The 22862-nt window shown below is 45.0% G+C and overlaps 1 protein-coding gene across 3 annotated transcripts in view; it reads right to left on the reverse strand.

Moving 5' to 3' along the window:
• MARCHF3 (membrane associated ring-CH-type finger 3) overlaps positions 1 to 22862 on the reverse strand; it is a 159125-nt gene that overhangs the window by 33313 nt on the left and 102950 nt on the right. For all 3 annotated transcript variants that reach the window (XM_082191641.1, XM_082191643.1, XM_082191642.1), the window contains exons 2-3: positions 19581 to 19824; positions 11326 to 11530 (exon numbers count right to left, since the gene is read on the reverse strand). In XM_082191641.1, coding sequence (XP_082047767.1) covers positions 11326 to 11530; positions 19581 to 19768 — 393 coding nt within the window. In that variant the 5' untranslated portion in view covers positions 19769 to 19824. The remainder of the gene's footprint in view (positions 1 to 11325; positions 11531 to 19580; positions 19825 to 22862) is intronic.

Consider the following 22862-nt stretch of genomic DNA (forward strand, 5'->3'; position numbering starts at 1 on the left):
TTTGCAAAGGGATCAAATACTTATTTCACTCATTATAATGCACAGCAATCTCTGACTTTTGTCTTCTGGGTTTCTGGGGGGGGGGGGGTTTCCTGTTGTTATTCTGTCTCTCACAGCTACAATAAACCTACCATTAAAATTATGGACTGGTCATTTCTTCATCAGAGGGCAAACAGGCAAATTTAGCAAGGGATAAAATGCTTCCCCCCCCCTCACTGTATACTACCAGATCTTAATTTATACTCACATATATCAGTATATAGTCTTGAGCCTCTTTTGTTTTGTACAAAAGAAATAAATAGTTCATAGAACCATAAAATTGTAGAGCTGGATGAGGATCATCTAGTCCAGGGTTTCCCAACCTTGGGTCTCCAGCTGTTTTTGCACTATAATTCCCATCATCCCTGACCACTAATCTTGCTAGCTAGAGATGATGGGAGTTGTAGTCCAAAAGCAGCTGGAGGGCCAAGGTTGGGGAACCCCGATCTAGTCCACCCTCCTGCAATGCAGGAATCTCTTGCCCAGTGTGGGGCACAAACCCACAACCCTAAGATTAAAGAGTTTTAATTTTACACAGCTAACGAGAATGAACACCGATCACTTCTTAAAGGAAAGTGTGCCATTTTTGTACAGGCACTTTTCAGAACAGAAGCAAATGTCAAGCAATCATTTGCCTTAGGTGGATTAAATGGGAACTCTTGACCTTCTCTGGATGAGCAATTAGCATATAGTGAACACATCTCATAAGACTCTGCACATATTCTAGCTAGCCTGAAGATCTAAGTGCAATTTCCAACACTCAGTAATTTAAATCCTTGGGGAATTTTTAATTCATCAGCTATTTAAATAGGAATGGATCCACAACTAGAGCTTGAATATTTGGGTTTATCAGTCCTATCCTAACCATGTTGATTCAGAAATGAGTGTCACTGACTTTAATAAGACTTTGGCCTAGCTATATTTGCGTAGGATTACAGATGTACACACCTCGATCCTAAAATGCTGAGACGTTAAACCACCATGTTCAATCAAAGGCACTCCCCAAGTAAGTGTGCATAGCATGTCAATCCTATCCAGAATAATTTGGGGAGCAGATTCCATGCACTTAGTGGAATTTATTTCCAAGGAAACGTATACAAAATCTAAATCTTCACCGGTGAAAATCAGCAATGTTTAAGGGACAAAGTAGGCTCAGGCTGAAAACACAAGCTGGATAACTTTGTAGATTTGGCTGTAAACATACGAGATCAGTACAGAGTTTTCCAGCAGACTGCAACAGCAAATGCTCAGCCTATCAGATATAAGGAGGAAGGTTATAAAGGACATGGGATGACCACCATCGGCAACAGAAGCCATTTTAAAAGGTCACAGCATGTTTTCAGCTCATGTTAAGAGAAATCCACATCCTAGAATCAATACGCAGGCTTTATCGTAAATTGGTTTACTTCATCACAGGCAAGAAGACACTAAAGTCATTGTTTTGTACCAGCTGCCAGGAAATATGCAAGACAAAGAGTAGGATTTGGGAGATTTAAAAATGTCAAATTACAGTAATTGGATAAATATACACTTCTTAATCTGGACTTTGAAAGCTGTCGGGCTTTTTCTAAAAGAGTACGCGGCAACAACGCTCAATGGAAGTTCATAATGAGAACACATAACAGAGTGTGTGCATGAGCAAGCTAGAAACCCAAGATTGGTGCAGGAGTAGATGGTGTGGGAGGTAGCCAGATTAGGAGTTTTTATGCCACAGTGGCTCCTGAGCTACGTATATCGCACCAAAAAAATGTTTTTGGGGTGCTAGCAACCATTTTTAAGTTACCACTCAGCTGAGGTATATAGGATATAGCTACAAGGCCTCATGTAGATCTCCTGTTGGTACTGGGATCATTATTAAAGGTAAAGGGACCCCTGACCATTAGGTCCAGTCGTGGCCGACTCTGGGGTTGCGGCGCTCATCTCACTTTATTGGCCGAGGGATCCGGTGTACAGCTTCTGGGTCATGTGGCCAGCATGACTAAGCCGCTTTTGGCGAACCAGAGCAGTGCACGGAAACACCGTTTACCTTCCCACTGGAGTGGTACCCATTTATCTACTTGCACTTTGACGTGCTTTGGAACTGCTAGGTTGGCAAGAGCAGGGACTGAGCAACGGCAGCTCACCCCGTTGTGGGGATTCAAACCGCCGACCTTCTGATCGGCAAGTCCTAGGCTCTGTGGTTTAACCCACAGTGCCACCCGTGACCCATGGGGATCATTATTACCAGACCCCAAACATAGGAAGGTAAATGGCGTTTCCGTGCGCTGCTGTGGTGCGCCAGAAGCGGTTTAGTTATGCTGGCCACATGACCCGGAAGCTGTCTGCGGACAAACGCCAGCTCCCTTGGCCTATAGAGCGAGATGAGCGTGCAACCCAAGTCATCCCTGACTGGACCTAATGGTCAGGGGTACCTTTACCTTTACTATTTACACACAGAGTGGAGCCCTTTCAGCTTTTCCAAGCTGTTTATTCTAGCTGGACATCATCATTTTTATTCTGTCCTAATGTCTCTCACTGCTCTCGTTTCTTACTCTTTGAAATGAGCTTTTAAAAGAAAAAGATAAATCTTTCAGCACTGCCTTTAACTACCTCAGGAGAGTGTAATGAAGTTGTCCCCTGTTTGGCTTCAGCAGGGTGGATTGCCAGCTCTTGCCTTCGTTAGCCCTTAAAGCCAATGGGCCATTTCGTCTCGCTGATTACATGCCGAAAACCCCTTTTCCCTTCTAGCCTTGACAGTGATCTCTTTGTGAACTGTGTCGGAGAGCATCTGGCCTTCTGCTGCGGTAACAGGATACCAAACTCCTGCTTCGCTGAAAAGCGGATGGCTGGGATGTACAAAAGGGAGGACGGAACGGAAGTCGGTTCAAAGCTTTACATGGAAAAACAGTCAGATGAGCTTCATATTTCAGTACAAGGCTTCAGAAAGCTTTCAATTACCAAGCAAGCTCATCTTAATCCTTTCATGCTTGAAGCTGACTGCCCATCCCCCAGCAACAGCTTCCCAGCTGCCCAGTGACTGGTAAAAAGAGAGAGAGAAGAAAGTAACAAGTCCTAATCAATGATATTTATTGCAGGGCTCAAGACGCAAAGTTGAGTAGGAGCATCAAAGGATGGCTTGCATGTATTTTTATATTGCATGTTAACTTTTATTTTACTAGATTATAGCATCCCCTGCATTTTCTTTTAAAGTACATGTTCAATATCTGAGGGACTGTGTTTACGTGTAACACGCCAACACAGAAATGTCATAAAGATGTCACTGAAATGCCACTAAAATTGCAGAATGGGGGCACGGTGTTTGCAGGCTTTTTCAACAGGTTTCCATTATACGTGGTTTTACTGATGCGTGCGGTGCCTCAGAACATAACCATCGCACACTGACACTGGGTATAGGGGGCGCTGGGGGCTACAGCCCCCCCTAAATATTTTGAACAAGGGGGCCCAGCCCCCCAATATTCAGGGGGCCGACATCCCCTGCCACCGCCCTCCGGGTGCCTCACTCCCCACCTGGGAGGGAACAAGTGAGGGGGAAGAAGAAGAAGAAGAAGAGGAGGAGGAGTTTGGATTTGATATCCCACTTTATCACTACCTGAAGGAGTCTCAAAGTGGCTAACAATCTCCTTTCCCTTCCTCCCCCACAACAAACACTCTGTGAAGTGAGTGGGGCTGAGAGACTTCGGAGAAGTGTGAGTAGCCCAAGGTCACCCAGCAGCTGCATGTGGAGGAGCGGGGATGCGAACCCGGTTCACCAGATTACGAGTCCACTCCTCTTAACCACTACACCATACTGGCTCTCTGTGTGTACTGTCCCCCAGCGCATGCCCTGCGGCATGTCCCACTGGACGGGACATGTCACATGACATCACATGGTGCGTCACATGATGCTTCCCCCTCCAATGTGGGGGGGCACAAGTTGTCACTCCTGCCCTCACATAAATGGGGGGCTGCCTGTATATAGTCCTTTATGATCTGGTAAGAGGTAACACAATTCTTTGTTACAAGAACACAGTAGTAACTTATAAAGTAACCCATGACTCTATTTTAAATTTATGTGTACCTGAGCACTGGAAATAAAAATATCGACCTGGAAATTCATGCCCAAATTCCTTATATTACTGACACCCAGAGTATAATCCAGAAACCATTCACTCTTTACTATGTACTAAAGTCTGTGGGTATACTCAAAAATAAAACTTTTCTAGTCTTGTGATCCATGTCACTGAATTTAATCTTCTAGAAGTTCTACTGTGCTTTCCACAAGAAGCAGCAATGCAGAAATGGCCTGTCCATTTCATATAGGACTCTATGATAAGACATGTTTCTGTCACGTCTTCATGCAGTGTGTCTTACTCTTTCATATTATGTTTAAGCAGAAAAACATAAAAGAGAAGAAATTGTATTTATCGGATCAATGAATTATCAAATTTTGTCATGATGGAGGTCCTCCAAGTCAGGAAAATCACTAGTTTCCCCACATATAATTAAGACAAAGCAAATTTGCCTGCAACACCTATTCGCGCCTTCATTCATGACTGGATCGGTAGTTAATACGGGAGTCATTCCATATGTGCAAACTTAGCTAAATGTAACACGAAAGGACAGTTTGAATTAAAGACAAAAATACTAAGTCTGATGTTGAATTCTGGGCACAGAGAGAACTGCTACATAACAAACCAACTTACACATCTGTCCTTGGTCTAAGAGGGATGATAACCTGTGGACCTTCAACTCCCATAATCCCTGACAACTATTATTATTATTATTGTTGTTGTTGTTATTGTTATTATTACTATTATTAGAATTTATATACCGCCCTACACCCGGGGGTCCCACTACAGGTTCCCATCCCTGGACTAACACTATCAGCTTAATGACACTGTGATCCTCTTGTGCAGAAAATATAGGGTAACTCTTATCTATTAGTGTGTTTGAAAGTTTAAAAGCTGGCATTGGAATTTCAGATGGGTGTCTTTTCTACTTGGAGATGCCAGGAATGGAAACTGAGACCTGGTGCAGGAATTCCACATAAGGAAGGACATGAACTCACTTTTATTACTAGCGTGGCCAAATGTAACATCAAATGAAGGTTTGAGTCTGTTTTAAAAATCTGTTTTGCAGGGTAGCTATCAGGCGTCAGGGAATCCTATCCCCTCCATGGTAGGCTGCCAGGAATAGATAGTCAAGAAAGGCTCTTACCAATGTCTTTAATTCAATATTCGCAGAGAGAGGCTTAGAAATGCAGCCTCTTGGAGTAATGGCATTTCTCCGAGTAATCTCCACCCCCTTCTCTCCTCCATCGCCAACAGCAGGCATAGGCAAACTCAGCCCTCCAGAAGTTTTGGGACTACAACTCCCATCATCCCTAGCTAACAGGACCAGTGGTCAGGGATGATGGGAGTTGTAGTCCCAAAACATCTGGAGAGCCGAGTTGGCCTATGCCTGGTCAATAGCATCACACACCTTATGGTGGCCACTTAAGGCCGTTTGCTCTCCTACTTCCAGTGCTTGCCAGGTTCTGGGAGAAGAGGGATCTGGAATGCTTTCTAGTAATAACGTGTTAGCCAGCTGCCCCTCTGGCTCTGCCACCTCCTCCTCTCCCATTATTTCCCAACTTCGCCCCTCATCTACCTCTGAGCACTGACCTCCCACAAACCACTGTTGTAAATCTATACTGTCTTCCTCTTCTCTGGAAGGTTGAGGAGGCAGAGGCAGTCTACACCATTCCTCCTCCTATCCTGTCCCTGACAGTAGCACAAACCACACTTTGCTGGTTGGGAGAAAAAGCAAACCATGATATGCCTCAAACCAGGAATGGAAGGAGGGAATTGCCATGCATAAAAGTCCAACGAGAAGGAGAGAGAATGTGTGCATCTGAGGCCCATCCCAGTCTCATGCGCATGATGCTAGGCCATAGTTTAGTGGTTGCTTTCTTGGGCCCAGCTGGGAGGAAAGAAGAGAGTTAAAATTCTACATGGGTCTGATACATCAGAATAAAATATTATTAAAAAGTGGGGAGTGCTGTGCTATATTTTGGCTAGTGAACTGCAACTTCCTTTGGAAGACCGAGTTTTCACAGCAGTAGATAAGGCATGCACCGTCAGCGATGCACATTGCAAATGTGGTTTTTTGTTTTCGTTGTTGCAGTAAAATATAAACTGGTCCGCCTTCAGAATGCCTATTCACTATATCACTTCCGTTACATTTTTATGCCTGATCTTGGGAGAACAGAATCTCTGCTATTTGGTTAAAACTTCTGCCGCCTGTAGGAAACAAGCCTCTTTTATATTGCTCATACAATTCTTATCTATAGCACTGTGGTCTTTTAACAGGAAAAAGAAATGAGAAAAATCTAATCTCTCCCACTAGGGCCAAAAAAAGAAAAGAAAAAGATGCCTCTTATCAAAAGGAAGATCAAAACATCATGCAAAGCCTGGCATCTGAATTTTCATTTTCCTGGTTCCATTTCCTCACAATTATAAAGTATGCAGCTGACCTCGTAAACTCCACTCTAGGATTATTGTTCCACACGGAAAAAGATCTTAGGCTAGACTGTGAAATAATAAGAGAGGACCTATAATGACTGGCCTTTGTTTAAAAAGCTATGCTCTAGGTTTACTCTGAAAAAATGGAGCACAGGTACGTTGTTGTAAGATAAAAATGGAAAGGAAGCTGTGAACCAGGGGTAGGCAAACTAAGACCTGGGGGCTGGATCCGGCCCAATCGCCTTCTAAATCCGGCCCACGGACAGTCCAGGAATCAGTGTGTTTTTACATGAGTAGAATGTGTCCTTTTATTTAAAATGCATCTCTGGGTTATTTGTGGGGCATAGGAATTTGTTTACCCCCCCAAAAAAAAAATATAGTCCAGCCCCCATAAGGTCTGAGGGACAGTGGACCGGCCCCCTGCTGACCCCTGCTGTAAACTGAAGCCTTCAAGCCCACCTGCTTTGCACAATGAATGAGGCATAAGGCTAATGTCAAGTCAAGGCTGATTCTGGCACAAATCCACGTTCTCTGCAAAGCAAAACAAAAAAAGCTACAAGAGACTGGAGGATTAAGCATGTCACAGAAGTCGTCTTGTCCAACAGCTCATTGAAAGCTGTACCCAACGGAAACGTGTCTACTCTCTAATTTCATCAGTCGTATAAAGTATAATAGAACTCAGCAGTACAGGGCTACCATCCATGAAGAATGATGGCGGGATACTTTTGGGCAGCCATGCTGACTCCTCAGTTTTTACACTAGTGAGAGGAGGAGAGTTTACTTTGGAAGGAATATTGGTAAAAACAGTGAAGCTACAGGCTTGGGGTGAGGGTCTAAACCAGCACAGAGCAGAGCGGGGACAGCCTTCCGCAATGCTGGCCGGCTTCCCATTGGCTGCAGGAAGCTCCTGCAGCCAATGGGAAGCTGCGCACGCCTTCTCCGCGCCACAAGGAGCACCGGAAATAGCGCTTGTGCGTGCAAACACTCTGGCCCACCGCAGTGTCTGCGGGACCGTGAACCGTCCCAAGCCACAAAAACTTTGCTGACCCCTGGTCTGAAGTGTCCATAGGCTGGGCTAGGATCAACACTTTGTTGCCAGGTTACAGCGTGCATGCTCAGCCCCCACATCCAGCAAGGGTCATTTAGTAGGGCAATGTCAGAAATAGACTGGAAAGAGAAGCTGCTGAATTGCAACTCATTACCAAACTTAAAACCATGGAGAGACCTGGTCTGAACAGAGACATTGGATTCTTATCTCATTATACATGACTAAGCCATCTTTCACCTTCTCACCCCTTGCCTTTTCCTGTAGACCTATTGCAGTCGTTAAGAGTCGTCAACAGGCTCATCTCAGTTATCTGCCAATCTCCCATTCCCACCACCCTTCTGAGTAATACCCCTCCCCACCTTCTCACTATATAGAAGAACTGGCAACTTCTATTTCAGTGTATCTGAAGAAGTGTGCATGCACACGAAAGCTCATACCAAGAACTAACTTAGTTGGTCTTTAAGGTGCTACTGGAAGGAATTTTTTTATTTTAGTAGGGCAATGTCAGGCTTCAGGGAATCTGATCCCTCCCATGGTGGCAGCCAAGAAGGAGATAAACCAAAAAACAGTTCTTACCAAGTACCGTATTATTTGCTCCATAAGATGCGCTTTTTTCCTCCTTAAAAGTATGGGGAAATGTGTGTGCTATCGCTGAAGCCAGCACAGCAAGAGGGAGAGCTGCGCAGCGCCTCTTGTTGTGCTGCCTTCCCAGCAAAGTGGGTGGAGGGATGGAAGGGAGCTCCCCTATATTTATAAGGAATAAAATCACCTGCCCTCACTTATGAATTGGCTCTTGATTTGCAGATCTTACATTATATTTCAATAAATATAACTATTTCACCAATATGCCAGCTCTTAAGTCGTGGAATCATAGATTGTACAATTGGACGGAACCACGAGGCTCATCTATTGCAACCCTGGCAACGCAGGAAGGTTTGGCTTGAACCCGCAACCCTGAGATTAAGAGTCTCATGCTCTACCAACTTCTTCAGGGGATAATAGAAAAAAATGCCCATTTGGGGAGGAAATCTCATACTGTATATCAGTTCAGTGGCTTTACTGTTTGCATATGTTCCTGTTAACTGTACTTTGATATTTTATATTCTTCCAGTATCTAATGAAGCCTTAGTTCACTGGCTTTCCACAAAGTAACAATCTCTTACATCTAGAACATATTTTTTATTTAAATCAGAACAGTGGTCAGCAAACTTTTTCAGCAGGCGGCTGGTCTACTGTACCTCAGACCTTGTGGAGGGGCAGACTATATTCTGAAAAAAATCAAATGAACGAATTCCTATGCCCCACAAATAACCCAGAGATGCATTTTAAATAAAAGGACACATTCTACTCATGTAAAAACATGCTGATTCCCGGACCGTCTGCGGGCTGCATTTAGAAGGCGATTGGGCTGGATCCAGCCCCCGGGCCTTAGTTTGCCTACCCATGAATTAGAGCTTTGTTATTGCAAGCCTTGCAATACCAGTCAAATGTTTACTGGGAAGGATAATTGAAAAGTCCACAACGATAAAATACAGTAGTTACTAGTATTATGAATTTTGTTACTACTGTTCCTTTGTTTTCCCCTCCATTGAACAAACAAACACAAACATATTTGTTGCTTCTTGATTTCGTCTGCTTTTTCCCGTTGGTCAGAGGGAATGTTCATTTCTCCATAGGATGTTAAAAAGCAAAGCTTCTCCAGCTCTGGAAGGGTTAACGTTCAATTTCAACTTCCCCAGTCACTATTAATTCTCAAGAAATGTCACATTCCATTTGTGCAAGGAACATTTTCGATCCCAAAGGTGCAATTGCAATAAATTGGGCCCTAAAATCTATTTATTTACTCAATGCTATCTTGTGACCATTTCTTTATCTTAGTAGACTTACAGTCTCACGCTCCTCCCCCTCCCCGCAAAAGTTGCATTTACTGATAATCAAAAATGTTGATTTTGGGCTTCTGCTGTATAAGACGCCTGTTCAAGATGCCACTGTCTTGTTATCCAAACTTAGCTGCTTAACTGAAATCTAAAGCTCACGCCACAATGACTTTAGGGTACCACAAGACTTTGTCAGATCGAACTAACCATGAAACTCGTAACTGCCAGAAAGAAGAGTTGGATCAAATTGCCAGTTACCTTCAGACTGCAGTCCTTGAATGGAAGGACCCTTTGGCAAGGGGTTAAAGGGCTACTGGATTACTAGGCCTCCTCCTTGCCAGGAAGAATACCGTGACAAAAAGATGACAGTGTGGCTCAAGCCATCAGTTGGAGACTGAACAGAAGAAGGCAGCTTGATTTCCTGCTCTCTGACGGAAAGAATACTCTCCTTCAACTGCCATTTACCCTTGCCTTACAAAATCTGAAGGGAAGCACATTCTGGACTGTCAGGGACTGCTAAGCTGTGCTGCACGTCTGTAGCGACTTCTTTTGTTGTATTACCAATTTGTTGTGGTCGGCATTTACATTTCAAATGGAAAGGGTAGTAGGTTAGTGGCAGAGTTTTGCATGTAGAAGATCCCAACTTAAACCCCTGTCATCCACAGGATGGGCAGAGAAAGACATCTGCCTATCAGTGCAGACAAGATAATAATAATAATAATAATAATAATAATAATAATAATAATAATAATAATATAATAATAATAATTGTTGATACCCCACCCATCTGGTTGGGTTTCCCCAGCCACTCTGGGCAGCTCCCAACAGAATATTAAAAACATGATAAAAAATTGAAAACTTCCCTAAACGAGGCTGCCTTCAGATGCCTTCTAAAAGTCAGATAGTTGTTTATTTCGTTGACATCTGATGGGAGGGCGTTCCACAGGGCAGGCGCCACTACTGAGAAGGCCCTGGTTCCCTGTAACCTTACTTCTTGCAAGTGAGGGAACCGCCAGAGCTAGATGGGCCAAACAGCTCCCTATGAAGCAAGGCTCCACTGTTGTAGACAAGCACCCATGCAGCTTTGTGTGATCAGAATTATGCTGCCCCCACTGTGATTGATATAAGTTATTTTTATGTTGTCATTTTCTCAACCAACTTTCTATAATTCATTGTATAGCTGACTCTGAATTCTCATCATCATGGCTTCGTTTTCAAATTCCTAAAGGAAAGAAGTGACCTGTAATAATATCATATTTCAAAAGAAAGGAAGAGACTGCGGCTGCGGCCCAGAGAGCAGATTGAAATTTTATGTGCAGTCCAATTTATTTAAAATAATTGTATCCACAACCTGCAAGTCTCAGACCGCAAGTAACCAGAAGAAAAAAAATTGGCTGATGTGACTAATGTTTGGCCAATAAACAAACCAGTGTTAAATCTATAAAGTGGCAATACAAAAAATCCGTCCATGGGGTGACTTTTAAAAACATTAATCCTTGATCTACATTTTACAATCTGCAGTAATGTGTTTTTTTAAAATAGCGTTCTGTAGATCTATGTTCCCCCCCAAGAGGTCTCCGTTAAAGCAAAGAACAAAATATATGCTGTAAATATTCTCCCCCAAAGTATGCAGAGTCCTACAAAGGAGCCAAACCATTTGTCCTATTGTTCTCACCCATGTTCTTTGAGGAAAAATGAAGGTTTTAATTACGGTTGCCCTCTTCCTGCCCTTCATTCCCTGCCCCCCCCCCGCTTCTAAAAACACCCCAAATGTATAGCTTTTCTTTTGCTTCATCGAAGCTGCAAATCTGTTGTGATCCTGGTGTAAAAACAGACATCATTAAAGCAAAGCTTGGGAGGACATGCCCCGTTTACTGACCTCGACCAGCGGCCTTGGTTTGCGCTCTACTGCAAACCTGAAGTGGCAGAGTTCACAGTAAGTGGTATTCGAAGACGACAGCCAGTGCTCCAGGCAGCTGCGATGTATAGTTCCCAGGGTTCCCGTACATTCACAGGGAGAGAGCAAGTCTTCTTGACTGCTGCCTTCGTGGCAAATCCTACACATTGGTCGGTCATTGAAAGGGCTGGAAGACAAGGAAGAGGGGTCGTGGGTTAGTATCGGAGTCACGGAGGGGAGGAAACGGGGTGATTATCTGGCCCAACCCCATTGCCACGCCAACTCATCGCCACACAATTACAAGCCTTTCCACAGTAACCACATCATACAATAGTATACAAGGTAGCTTCACTCATCAAGAGGACTCAGTCACATCCCACCCCAAATTAGGAGGTGTACTGTATTTCCCCGTGTATTGGATGAGTTTTTTTGACACAAAAATCATGTCAAAAAACTGGGGTCATCTAATACAGTGTTCCCCAACCTTGGGTCTCCAGCTGTTTTTGGACTACAACTCCCATCATCCCTTGCTAGCAAGACCAGTGGTCAAGGATGATGGGAATTGTAGTCCAAAAACAGCTGGAGGCCCAAGGTTGGGGAACACTGATCTAATACACGGATAGTGGCACGGGGTGGGGGAGATGTTGTTGTGCGCAGGGAACGATTTGGGGGCACTGGTTAGTAGTGCGCAGCTTCCCCCGCTGCTGCTGCGCATGGGAAGCACTCCCTGGATCGTTTCCTGCATTCAGCTAACCGGCTGACTGGCTGGAGCGCAACTTTCCTCGTAGCTGCTGTCTGAGGGAAACACTCGCTACCTGCCCACAGGAAATGATCTAGGGAGTGTTTCCTGCACGCAGCTGCGTGGGGGGGGGGAGCCTCAACAACGCTGGGCCATCTCCCCTCATTTTCTTAAAATTGAGTCCCCCAAAATAGTGGGGGGGGGGTCTTATACACGGGGGCGTCTAATAGATGGAAAAGTACGGTATCTCCTCCATCTCTACTAGCTAACCTGACCTGGGGTGACATTTTTTCTCACCTGCAGATATGGAGAGCAACCAACTGCAGAGCACAAACTATCTAGAGAGGTGTAACATCTTTGGTTCCATAGTACAGTGGTACCTTGGGTTACATACGCTTCAGATTACAAACTCCGCTAACCCAGAAATAGTACCTCAGGGTAAGAACTATGCTTCAGGATGAGAACAGAAATCGCGCAGCAGCAGTGGAGGCCCCATTAGCTAAAGTGGTCCTTCAGGTTAAGAACAGTTTCAGGTTAAGAACGGACCTCAGGAACGAATTAAGTACATAACCAGAGGTACCACTGTATAGTTTCTCCCAGTGTTTTGTTTCTGTGCTGCAATGTACATTGCAATTCAGCCGGGTAACAACAACAACAACAATTTATTATTTATTCCCCGCCCATCTGGCTGGGTTTCCCCAGCTACTCTCCAGTGGCTCCCAATAGAATCTGTCATGGATGCCAAATAGATACCGCTCCAGCGGGAAAGTAAATGGCATTTCCTTGTGCTGCTCTGGTTCACCAGAAGCGGCTTAGTCATGCTGGCCACATGACCCGAAAACTGTACGCTGGCTCCCTTGACCAGTAAAGCGAGATGAGCGCTGCAACTCCAGAGTTGTCCGCGAATGGACTTAATAGTCAGGGGTCCATTTACCTTTAGATTTTTATGGTTTGTTTTTAGCCTGGGCTCAAGCTGTAATTTCTTTTGCTTTGGACTTTAAGCTGTAGTTCAACACACATTAAAGTGCTGCTTTAATGCTTAAGAGAGAAGGGAGTTTGTGGATACTGTTACATTTGAACCAGGCCAGTGATTTTCCCAAATTATGTTCATTGGGACACACCAACCTAGGCTGTTTTCTCACCAGCACAGTTAGGCTATAAAGGCACTAAAGGCGTTGGGACCTTTGTGTTTACCACCCACCGACTGAACAATATATGCACAGCCTGCTCTCCCCTCTATAGCAGTAGCAGAGCGTTACTGTGCAAACTGTTGCACGCTGTAAAAAATGGCAGGTTCTACTAAAGTCTTGGTTGGTAAAAGAACACTTCCTAGCCATTACTGTACACAAAACATGAATATTTTAAAAAAGAAAATCCTTTGTTAATGTTCTTTGAGATCAGCGAGGTTCTTTGCTCAGATGACTATTTTGCAGTCTGTTTAAGAATTTTTTGCCTCTTTTCCTTGGAAACCATATTCTGCTCCCAAGTTTTAATTTTTAATGGACCACGTATAGCCATTAGTTTTTATACCCATGGTCTTTCTCAGTCTCTCTAGTGTATTCGTAGTGTGCAGTTATATGCACTCTACAACTCCTTTTGGCCAGGCTGAACAGGCTAAGCGTTTTCAATATGTTCTCCATTCCTGTATTCATTCTGCTTATTGCACTTGGTGTATGCTCAAGAAGGATAAACTTAAAATTGCAACAAACATGACCAAAACTGTATCTTCTCTTCCAAGGGAAACCTTAGGTGGTGCCCCTAAAAGACGGGATTAAACATTCACTCTCTGACATTACCTATGCGTCATTTGTCAACTACAAGGTTTTTATGATGCATGCTCCAGATACAGCCTCTGCGGCTATCAGATCTAGATGGAAACACAAGCTCTCTTGTCGTCTTTAGCAAGTCTACTTTCTGTGGAGATAGCAATTCTATTTCCTGGTAGAATTTTGCTGGCTAACATATGATCCCTAGCAGGTATTGATCCCTAACTTCCTTTCTTCTGTCTTCTCTTCCTTATGTCATAGCTATCACCTCTCCTCTTCCAGGTAGAACTGTCTCTGCTTCTTCCAAGTTCATTGAAAGGTTCAATCTGTACTTCCAGTTTTCTTTTACGCTGGCTGGATTTGGCTTTGCCAAGATGAGGTGCAGTGTCTCTTGTTCTTGTTTGGTGGTAAGCAAGGAGTAGGAGGGGGAGGCGGGTGGTGCTGTGGGTTAAACCACAGAGCCTAGGACTTGCGAATCAGAAGGTCGGCAGTTTGAATCCCCACAAGGGGGTGAGCTCCCGTTGCTCGGTCCCGGCTCCTGCCAACCTAGCGGTGTGAAAGCACGTCAAAGTGCAAGTAGATAAATAGGTACCACTCTGGCGGGAAGGTAAACAGCATTTCCATGTGCTGCTCTGGTTCGCCAGACCAGGACATGACCCGGAAGCTGTACGCCGGCTCCCTCGGCCAATAAAGTAAGATGAACGCCGCAACCCCAGAGTCGGCCACGACTGGACCTAATGGTCAGGGGTCCCTGTACCTTTAAGGAGTAGGAGAGGCTTGCTTTGTTGAGGAGAGGCATCCTGCCCTTCTAAGGAAGAGTTTTCATTGGTGAATGTCAGAGGCTCGCAATGGCCTGGCACATTTAGCTCAGCACAAACATGCTAAGTTCCAGGCACAGTCATTTTGCTCTCTGTTGGTCCTTGCCAATCAGAAGGTTGGTGGTTCGAATCCCCACGATGGGGTGAGCTCCCGTTGCTCTGTCCCAGCTCTAGCCAACTTAACAGTTCGAAAGCAGGCCAGTACAAATAGATAAATAGGTACCACTCCAGTGGGAAGCTAAACGGTGTTTCTGTGCGCTCTGGTTTCCATCACGGAGTCCTGTTGCTCCAGAAGCAGTTTAGTTCTGCTGGCCACATGACCCGGAAAGCTGTCTGTGGACAAACGCTGGTTCCCTTGGACTGAACGCAAGATGAGTGCCACAACCACACAGTAGCTTTTGACTGGACTTAACCGTCCAGGGGTCCTTTACCTTTACCAAGCTAAGCCAAGTTTTGGCTTATTGTGACATCCAAACTTGGGCTCACAGTTTCAATCCCCCATGGTAATCATGAGTCATAAACCAAGAGTCATAAACCATGGTTACAGCTCACGGTTAGCCCATAGAGCAGGGGTAGGCAACCTAATCGCCTTCTAAATCCAGCCTGCAGATGGTCAGGGAATCAGCATGTTTTTAAATTGAGTATAATGTGTCCTTTTATTTAAAATGCATCTCTGGGTTATTTGTGGGGCATAGGAATTCGTTCATTATTATTTTTTTTCAAAATATAGTCCGGCCCACCACACGGTCTCAGGGATGGTGGACTGGTCCATGGCTGAAAATGGTTGCTGCCCCTGCCGTAGAGAGAGCTAAACCATCAGCCTGGGCTTAGACAACACACTCAAACCTTGGCTTGATGTGGTGCGGCAGCAGCAAGGACTGCTGAAAAGCAGAGCGACTGCAAGCTCTCCACTTGTGGAAGACCACCAGCTCACCTGCCACCACTTTGATTCTTTATATCTCTGTATGTGCTTGCCTGTTTTTCATGTTCCTTAGGCTCCCCAGACTCTTTCACGAATAAGGATCGAGGAAAGGATCGTTAAACTATAAAAGGAAAGTGGATTATCTTAGAAGAGACAAATGATTCAATGTGGCTGGAACTTTCCTTAAGCTAAGGGAGGTGGAATTCTAGAATTGTAGAGTTGGAAGGGACCACGAGAGTCATCAAGTTTAACTCCCTGCAATGCAGGAATCAACCTCAGGTAGCCCTATATACCGGAAGAAGCATCTCCACCCCCATTGTTCAGCCTGGACACTGAGGTCCAGCTCCGAGGGCCTTCTGGCAGTTCCCTCACTGCAAGAAGTGAGGTTACAGGGAAGCAGGCAGAGGGCCTTCTCAGTAGTGGTGCCCGCCCTGTGGAACACCTTCCCTTCAGATGTCAAGGAAATAACCAGCTATCTGACTTTTAGAAGACATTTGAAGGCAGCTCTCTTTAGGGAAGTTTTTAATGTTTGATGTTCTATCACTTTCTTCTTCTTCTTCTTCTTCTTCTGTTGGGAGCTGCCCAGATGGGCAGGGTATAAATAATAAATGATGATGATGATGGGGAAGCAGCAGCCATCACCTGGCCTGAGCTCCGCCCCCCAGATGTTCCCCTCTGTTGAAGGACACAGGTATATATTTGCCCCTGCTAAGCTTAATTCATGTGAACGACATCATACCTTTGCCAATGCTGAAGGAAGATTTAGCCCTGTCAGCTTTTGTACATGCAATGCGGAAAGGGCACCATATTGTCTTTTGCCTCAGGCAGCAAAACGTCTCAGGCCAACCCTGCCTATCAAGCAGCTTTAAACTGAGTTAGGCCCAGGGCTTCTTTTAGGGGGAACTCACAGGAACTCAGCTCCAGCACCTCTCTGGTGGGCGCCATTGCTTTTCTAAGAGAATGAGGGAGGTGTTCACAGTGAGTTCTGACACCTCTTTTTCCAGAAAAATAACACTGGTTAGGCCTGTGGTTGATTCTAGACCAGTCTCCAATCTTCCTTTCCTCAGCAAGGTGTTAGGAGCACGTGGTGGCATCTCAGCATCAGGCTTCCTGAAGGAAACAGATTACCTAGATCCATTTCAATCTGGTTTTAGGCCTGGCTGTAAAACGAAGACTGCTTTGGTTACCTTGGTGGGCAATCTGCATTGTGAACTGGACCTCTCAGTGGCTTTGGAGACCATCAACCATGGCATCCTGTTGGACTGTCTGTCTCGGATGGGACTTGAGGGCACTGTTTTACAGTGGATATTGTCCTTCTTAGAGGGGAAAGTTCAGAAGGTGGGGCTGGGGTGTGTGTCTCCCATTCAATCTTGTGGTGCTTTAAATATGGGGTCCCTCAGGTCTCCATCTTGTCCCATGCTATTTAACATACGTAAACATGAAACCTCTGGGAGAGCTCACCAGAGTTTTGGAGCCATGCTGACGACACACAACTTTGTCTTTCCTTTTCATCACAACCAAGGAAGCAATCTCCTTAACGCAACAGGAAAGGTTGAAGGAGCTGGGTATGTTTAGCCTGGAAAAGAGGAGACTGAGAGGAGATATGATAGCCATCTTCAAATATCTCAAGGGCTGTCACATGGAGGAAGGAGAAAGCTTGTTTTATCGTGTTCTGGAAGGCAGAACTCAAACTCATGGCTTCCATTACAAGAAAGGAGACTCCTCCATCAGAACCAAGCCTGATCCAAGCCAAGAAAAGGAGAGTGCCTGTGCATATTTTCAGACATTGTTCTCTTTCTTAAACATTACCGTTTGCTCAGCTGTCTTATTCCTAATTCAGACTTACATCAATTAAAAATAGCTTAGCAATATGATCCTCTTCTGCTTATTTTAAGTATTTCCATTTCGAGGCAGTATACCGTAGTGTAGCTTCTCCTAACAGTGTGGCATTTTAGACCACCATTCTCATCGGCCTCAAACCAGCATGGCCAATGGTCAGCTATTATTGTGACTGTAGTGCAAAACAGCTGGGTGGACCAAAGTTGGGGAAGGCTGGTGTAGTAGGTTTGGAGGCTCAAGTTCCCTCTCAGTCATGCATCTTTCAGGGTAGCCTTTGTGCACAGCATCACCTCTCACTAACCCTGCAGGGTAGTTATTGCAAGGATTAAACAAATTTCATGTATCCTGCTTTGACCTCATTGGAGAAAAAGCAGGATACAAATAGGATGGATGGATGGATGGATGGATGGATAACTAACTAACTAACTAACTAATTGTGCTTTTTTTAAATAAAAAAATCACACTTACACTGCTATAAAGGTAAAGGGACCCCAGACCATTAGGTCCAGTCGTGGCTGACTCTGGGGTTGCGGCGCTCATCTTGCTTTAGAAGCTGAGGGAGCCGGCGTACAGCTTCTGGGTCATGTGGTCAGCATGACTAAGCCGCTTCTGGCGAACCAGAGCAGCGCACGGAAATGCCGTTTACCTTCCTGCCAGAGCAGTTCCTATTTATCTACTTGCACTTTGACGTGCTTTTGAACTGCTAGGTGGGTAGGAGCAGGGACCGAGCAATGGGAGCTCACCCCGTCACGGGGATTCGAACCGCCAACCTTCTGATAGGTTTAACCCACAGTGCCACCCACATCCTTTGTCTACACTGCTATAAAAAAGTATATAACAACAACAACAACATATTACTTATACCCTGTCAATCTGGCTGGGTTTTCCCAGCCACTCTGGGTGGCTCCCAACAGAATATTAAAAACACAATAAGACATCAAACATTAAAAACTTCCCTAAACAGGGCTGCCGTCAGATATCTTTTAAAAGTCAGATAGTTGCTTATTTCCTTGGTATCTGGTGGGAGGGCATTCTACAGGGTGGGTGCCACTACCGAGGAGGCCCTCTGCCTGGTTTATTGGAAGGCAAATCTATGAATTTAAAAATGTAATTGAAGCACAGCTCTTCATACACAAAACTTTCTAGAAAGATATCAGCTCACTCTAGGAGCTTCCAGTCTACCCTTCTGAAAAGAAAAGCTATGGTTAAGGGCATGACAGGGGATATTTTTGAAATCAGCACTGGTTGAACAACATGCCCCCCCCTACAAAATATAACTATTTTCGTAAATAGTATATTCTACATGCATTGGCCAATTGCCTACCAATAGACATACCAAGCCATTAGATATTCTTCTGAATGGACTTTAAAAAATATATAACATGACCACTGCTTACTTACACCATATCAAACTGCAGCCTGCCAGCGGTGAAAAAAATCTCATACAATACCACCCCCAAGACCCACTCCAGTCCATGGACATGAAAGAGAACAGCAAATTCTGTACCTAGGCAGTGGGCATCGTGTTGAATATCAAGTTTGCCCAGCTGCCCAGCTATACAAAACGTGGTCTAGAAGTATAAAAGATGAAAGTCCACAATACTCCACACAGAACGCGATAGGCTAGATATGAGTTTTCCTCCCAATCTCTCTCACACACATGCAAACGTGAAATGACAGCCCTCACTGGGAAGCTGCGAGCACCATGCTCAAGTCAGCAGAATGTCACTCCTGAACTTTTCTCTTTCGCGTCAGGAGGATTAATGGCCTCTCCATCCCTTTGTCACCTGCCTCCCCCGACGGTCCCCGCACCCCCTTCCTTGCGCGAAGCGGAACGAGTTGAATCGCCTGGGATCGTGACAAAGTTGCAACACACCACGAACTCGAAGAGGAGTCGAGCTTTTGCTCTCTTTAAAGTGAGCAATGCCGTGCGCATCATTCGGAAAGCATGGCTATAACAATACAGAAGAATTGAATGTGCAGCTTCCCATCTGCCTGCCCCTGAAACGGAACTGTGACTTCGGAGATGAAAGACCCCAAGTGCACTAAGGAAGGTTCGGGTCTTGCAATCGCAAACCCCCTCCCCTTCCCGGCACTTTCTCCCCCACGCTTAGCAAGCAATCAGATGTTTCCTTGGCTCGGTACGGCCGTACCTCTGTGTGGCAAGCGTCCGTACTACTGATGACAGCAGCTGCCCGTCCTTGGCCGAAACTTGCATGACATACTGCGGTTGCCCATTCGCGAGGCTGCTACAGTCCTCCACCGTCTTCACCACCGGAGCAGCCGAGCTGGTGCAGTCTGGTAAGACTTCGGGCAGGTGACTGCAGCGGCTGGTTGTCATGGTAACAGACAGCAATTACTCTGCTAATGGCTTCCACATTCATACAGGATTTCCATCTAGGAAAGAAAGATTAGAAAACAATTTATCGAAGGCAGGGGCTGCTGAGAGCGGACGCCGGGCAAGACACACATGCAACAAACCACCAACGTCTCCGTCATTAAAATTCAGCAGGACTCAAAGAGCATTGCTTCCCATTAGAAAATATTCTAACACAAAGATGGAAAGGGGGGGGGAGAATAGAAAGGCAGGAATTGTTAATAACAATGAAGCAAGCACCTCTGTGTACAACACTGTCTTATTGATTCTCTTTGAAAATGAGATATTTTTCTCTCTGGCCCCCCTGCACCTCCTATTTCTCCCCCCCTTTTTTAAAAATTGCTCCTGCTATTTGCAGGGGATGAGCAGCCTCACAATTACGTGGAGTTGAGAAACTGCGTCTCTATGAAGTGTGTATTATCTTGAAAAGCAATTTTCCCCCCTTTACTTTTCTCCACAGACTTTAATGCCTTGGTGATAAATGGAAAGGCTGAAAACCTTTTGTCTCTCTCTCTCTCCCTTGCCGCCACCTTCCACTCCCCCCCCTCCAGTTGTGAGGTGCTAAGGACACCTATCTTGGGCTTGATCCAGCTACACGTCAGCCTCTTCCCCATAAACGCAAGAAAAGTACCAAATAAATTCGCAATCTCTCGGAGAAAATAACCTGTTATTACAAAGTGCGTTACACCATCAAATAGGGAGCACAACACCCAAATCAGTATTTAATGACAGAGGGGTTTTCTTCCCCCAAACCCCACGACTCCGGCCCCTTAATGATAACCTGCATGCAGCAATAATACAGGCTGCAAGGTAAGGTTAGAGGGGGGTGGCGAAAAAGAGAAATCATACTTGTGTATGCCACGCTCTTTTCTCCCAAGCATTTCAAGTAATGACATTTAAAATGTTTTGCTGGACAGTAATTGTACAGGAAAACAGAACTTGTGATAGGCAGGAGTGGGCAACACCCCCCCAACAATTTAGGGGCCAATTTTTCACAGAAACACAAACAACAGAAATATGCGACATTAGAAAATGTGGGTTAATTTACTGGGAAGTGCCATGCCCTGCTCTCCTCACCCAGGGTGAGAGTATAACAGCACCTCCAGGCCTTATAGAAGATGTGAGTGTATTGTTGGTTATTATGCTACGTATTTGTGTGTGTGTGTTTATGCACATAAAAGACCACATACAGATTGTTCAAATACGAACATCACAGAACAAGTCCTTTCCTTAGAAGTCAGCGGCCCTAATAGCGAAGGACGTTTCAAAGGCCTGACTGCGGCTAGCTGCTAATTCCGTAGGTTCACTCTACTGATTTAAAAACAGCCAATAAAACAGGAAGAATAAAATTACCAGATAACATAACCATCAACTTCATCATCATCAACAACAACATAGAAAACTTAAAAGAAAATGAGTGGCATAAAATATATTCCACAGTGGAATGCAAGGTTCATATTTCTACCAAACATACCAAATATTCATGGATGTTGCCAAATAAACTCATATTTGAAAGGACTGAGCCAACCAGGAGAAAGATTGGTCATATAAGTCACAAATGTCCCCCAAGAACAAGCAAAGTTGGAGAGGTCTGCATCATCCCTGGCAGTGTGTATTTTATGAGTCATTTTTCCGGAAATGGCAATGAACACGACTTCTTTAAACCATCGAGCCACAGGAGAACAAGACGCATCTTTCCATCCTTGAGAGATCACTAGATGAGCAGCAACCAAAGGATATAGAATTCCCTGTTGAGAAGTTAAGGTCAGGACGGCCAAATGGCTAAGAGACATAGCTTAGGGTCCAAGGAGGCCTATTTGCCAGCATTAATGCCAATCTCAAATGTAACCTGCTTCCAGAACTTGTGTACATAATGACATCCACACCACATATGCCAGTATGTTTCTCATACCTTACAACTCGGTCAGTGTAAGGGGGAACTATATCTTCCAATACATATTTTTATACAGTGGTAGACAGTGGTACCTCAGGTTAGGGACGCGGGTGGTGCTGTGGGTTAAACCACATAGCCAAGGGCTTGTTGATCAGAAGGTTGGCGGTTCGAATCCCCGTGACGGGGTGAGCTCCCGTTGCTCGGTCCCTGCTCCTGCCAACCTAGCAGTTCGAAAGCACATCAAAGTGCAAGTAGATAAATAGGTACCACTCCAGCGGGAAGGTAAACGGCCAGAAGCGGCTTAGTCATGCTGGCCACATGATCCAGAAGCTGTATGCCGGCTCCCTCAGCCAATAAAGCGAGATGAGCACCGCAACCCCAGTCGGTCATGACTGGACCTAATGGTCAGGGGTCCCTTTACCTTTACCTCAGGTTAAGAATCAATTCATTCTGGAGGTTTGTTCTTAACTGAAACTGTTCTTAACCTGAAGACCACTTTGGCTAATGGGGCCTCCTGCTGCCACTGCGCCGCAGCTGCACGATTTCTGTTCTCATCCTGAAGCAAAGTTCTTAACCCGAGGTACTATTTCTGGGCTAGCGGTACCACTGTACTGTAAACTGCCCTGTGATCCTTGGGTGAAGGGTGGTACGTTGAAGAAGGAGAGGGAGAAGGAGAAGGAGAAGGAAAAGAAGAAGAAGAAGAAGAAGAAGAAGAAGAAGAAGAAGAAGAAGAAGAAGAATTAAGAAGCCAGCCCCAACCTGGTGCTCTTTCACTGCCAATGGACTTCAACTCCCATCATTGTGCTGATAATGCCATGGTTTTAGGTTTGAGCCCCATATGGGACAGCTGCATTGCAGGGGGTTGGAAAAGGGAATCTTCAGGGTCCCTTTCCAACTCCACAATTCTATGATTCTATGATCTCTTGCTGTTGACTGTGCTGCCTGGAGCTGATGGAAGTTGTAGTCCAATACATCTGCAGTCACAGGTTGGGGAAGGTGGCGTTAAAGCACATTAAAGGTAGAGAAAGAAATGTGTTTTAGTGCCCCTGGCATTAATTTTAAAAATGCCACCTAACTGCTTATCTGGGGAATACTCCTATCCAATGTATTTTATTGATTCCCCCCCTTCTTTTTTAATGGTATTCCACTGTCCTGTCACTGTTG

Source organism: Podarcis vaucheri (genome assembly GCF_965113315.1).
Source record: "Podarcis vaucheri genome assembly, chromosome: 11".
NCBI classification, from domain to species: Eukaryota; Metazoa; Chordata; class Lepidosauria; order Squamata; family Lacertidae; genus Podarcis; species Podarcis vaucheri.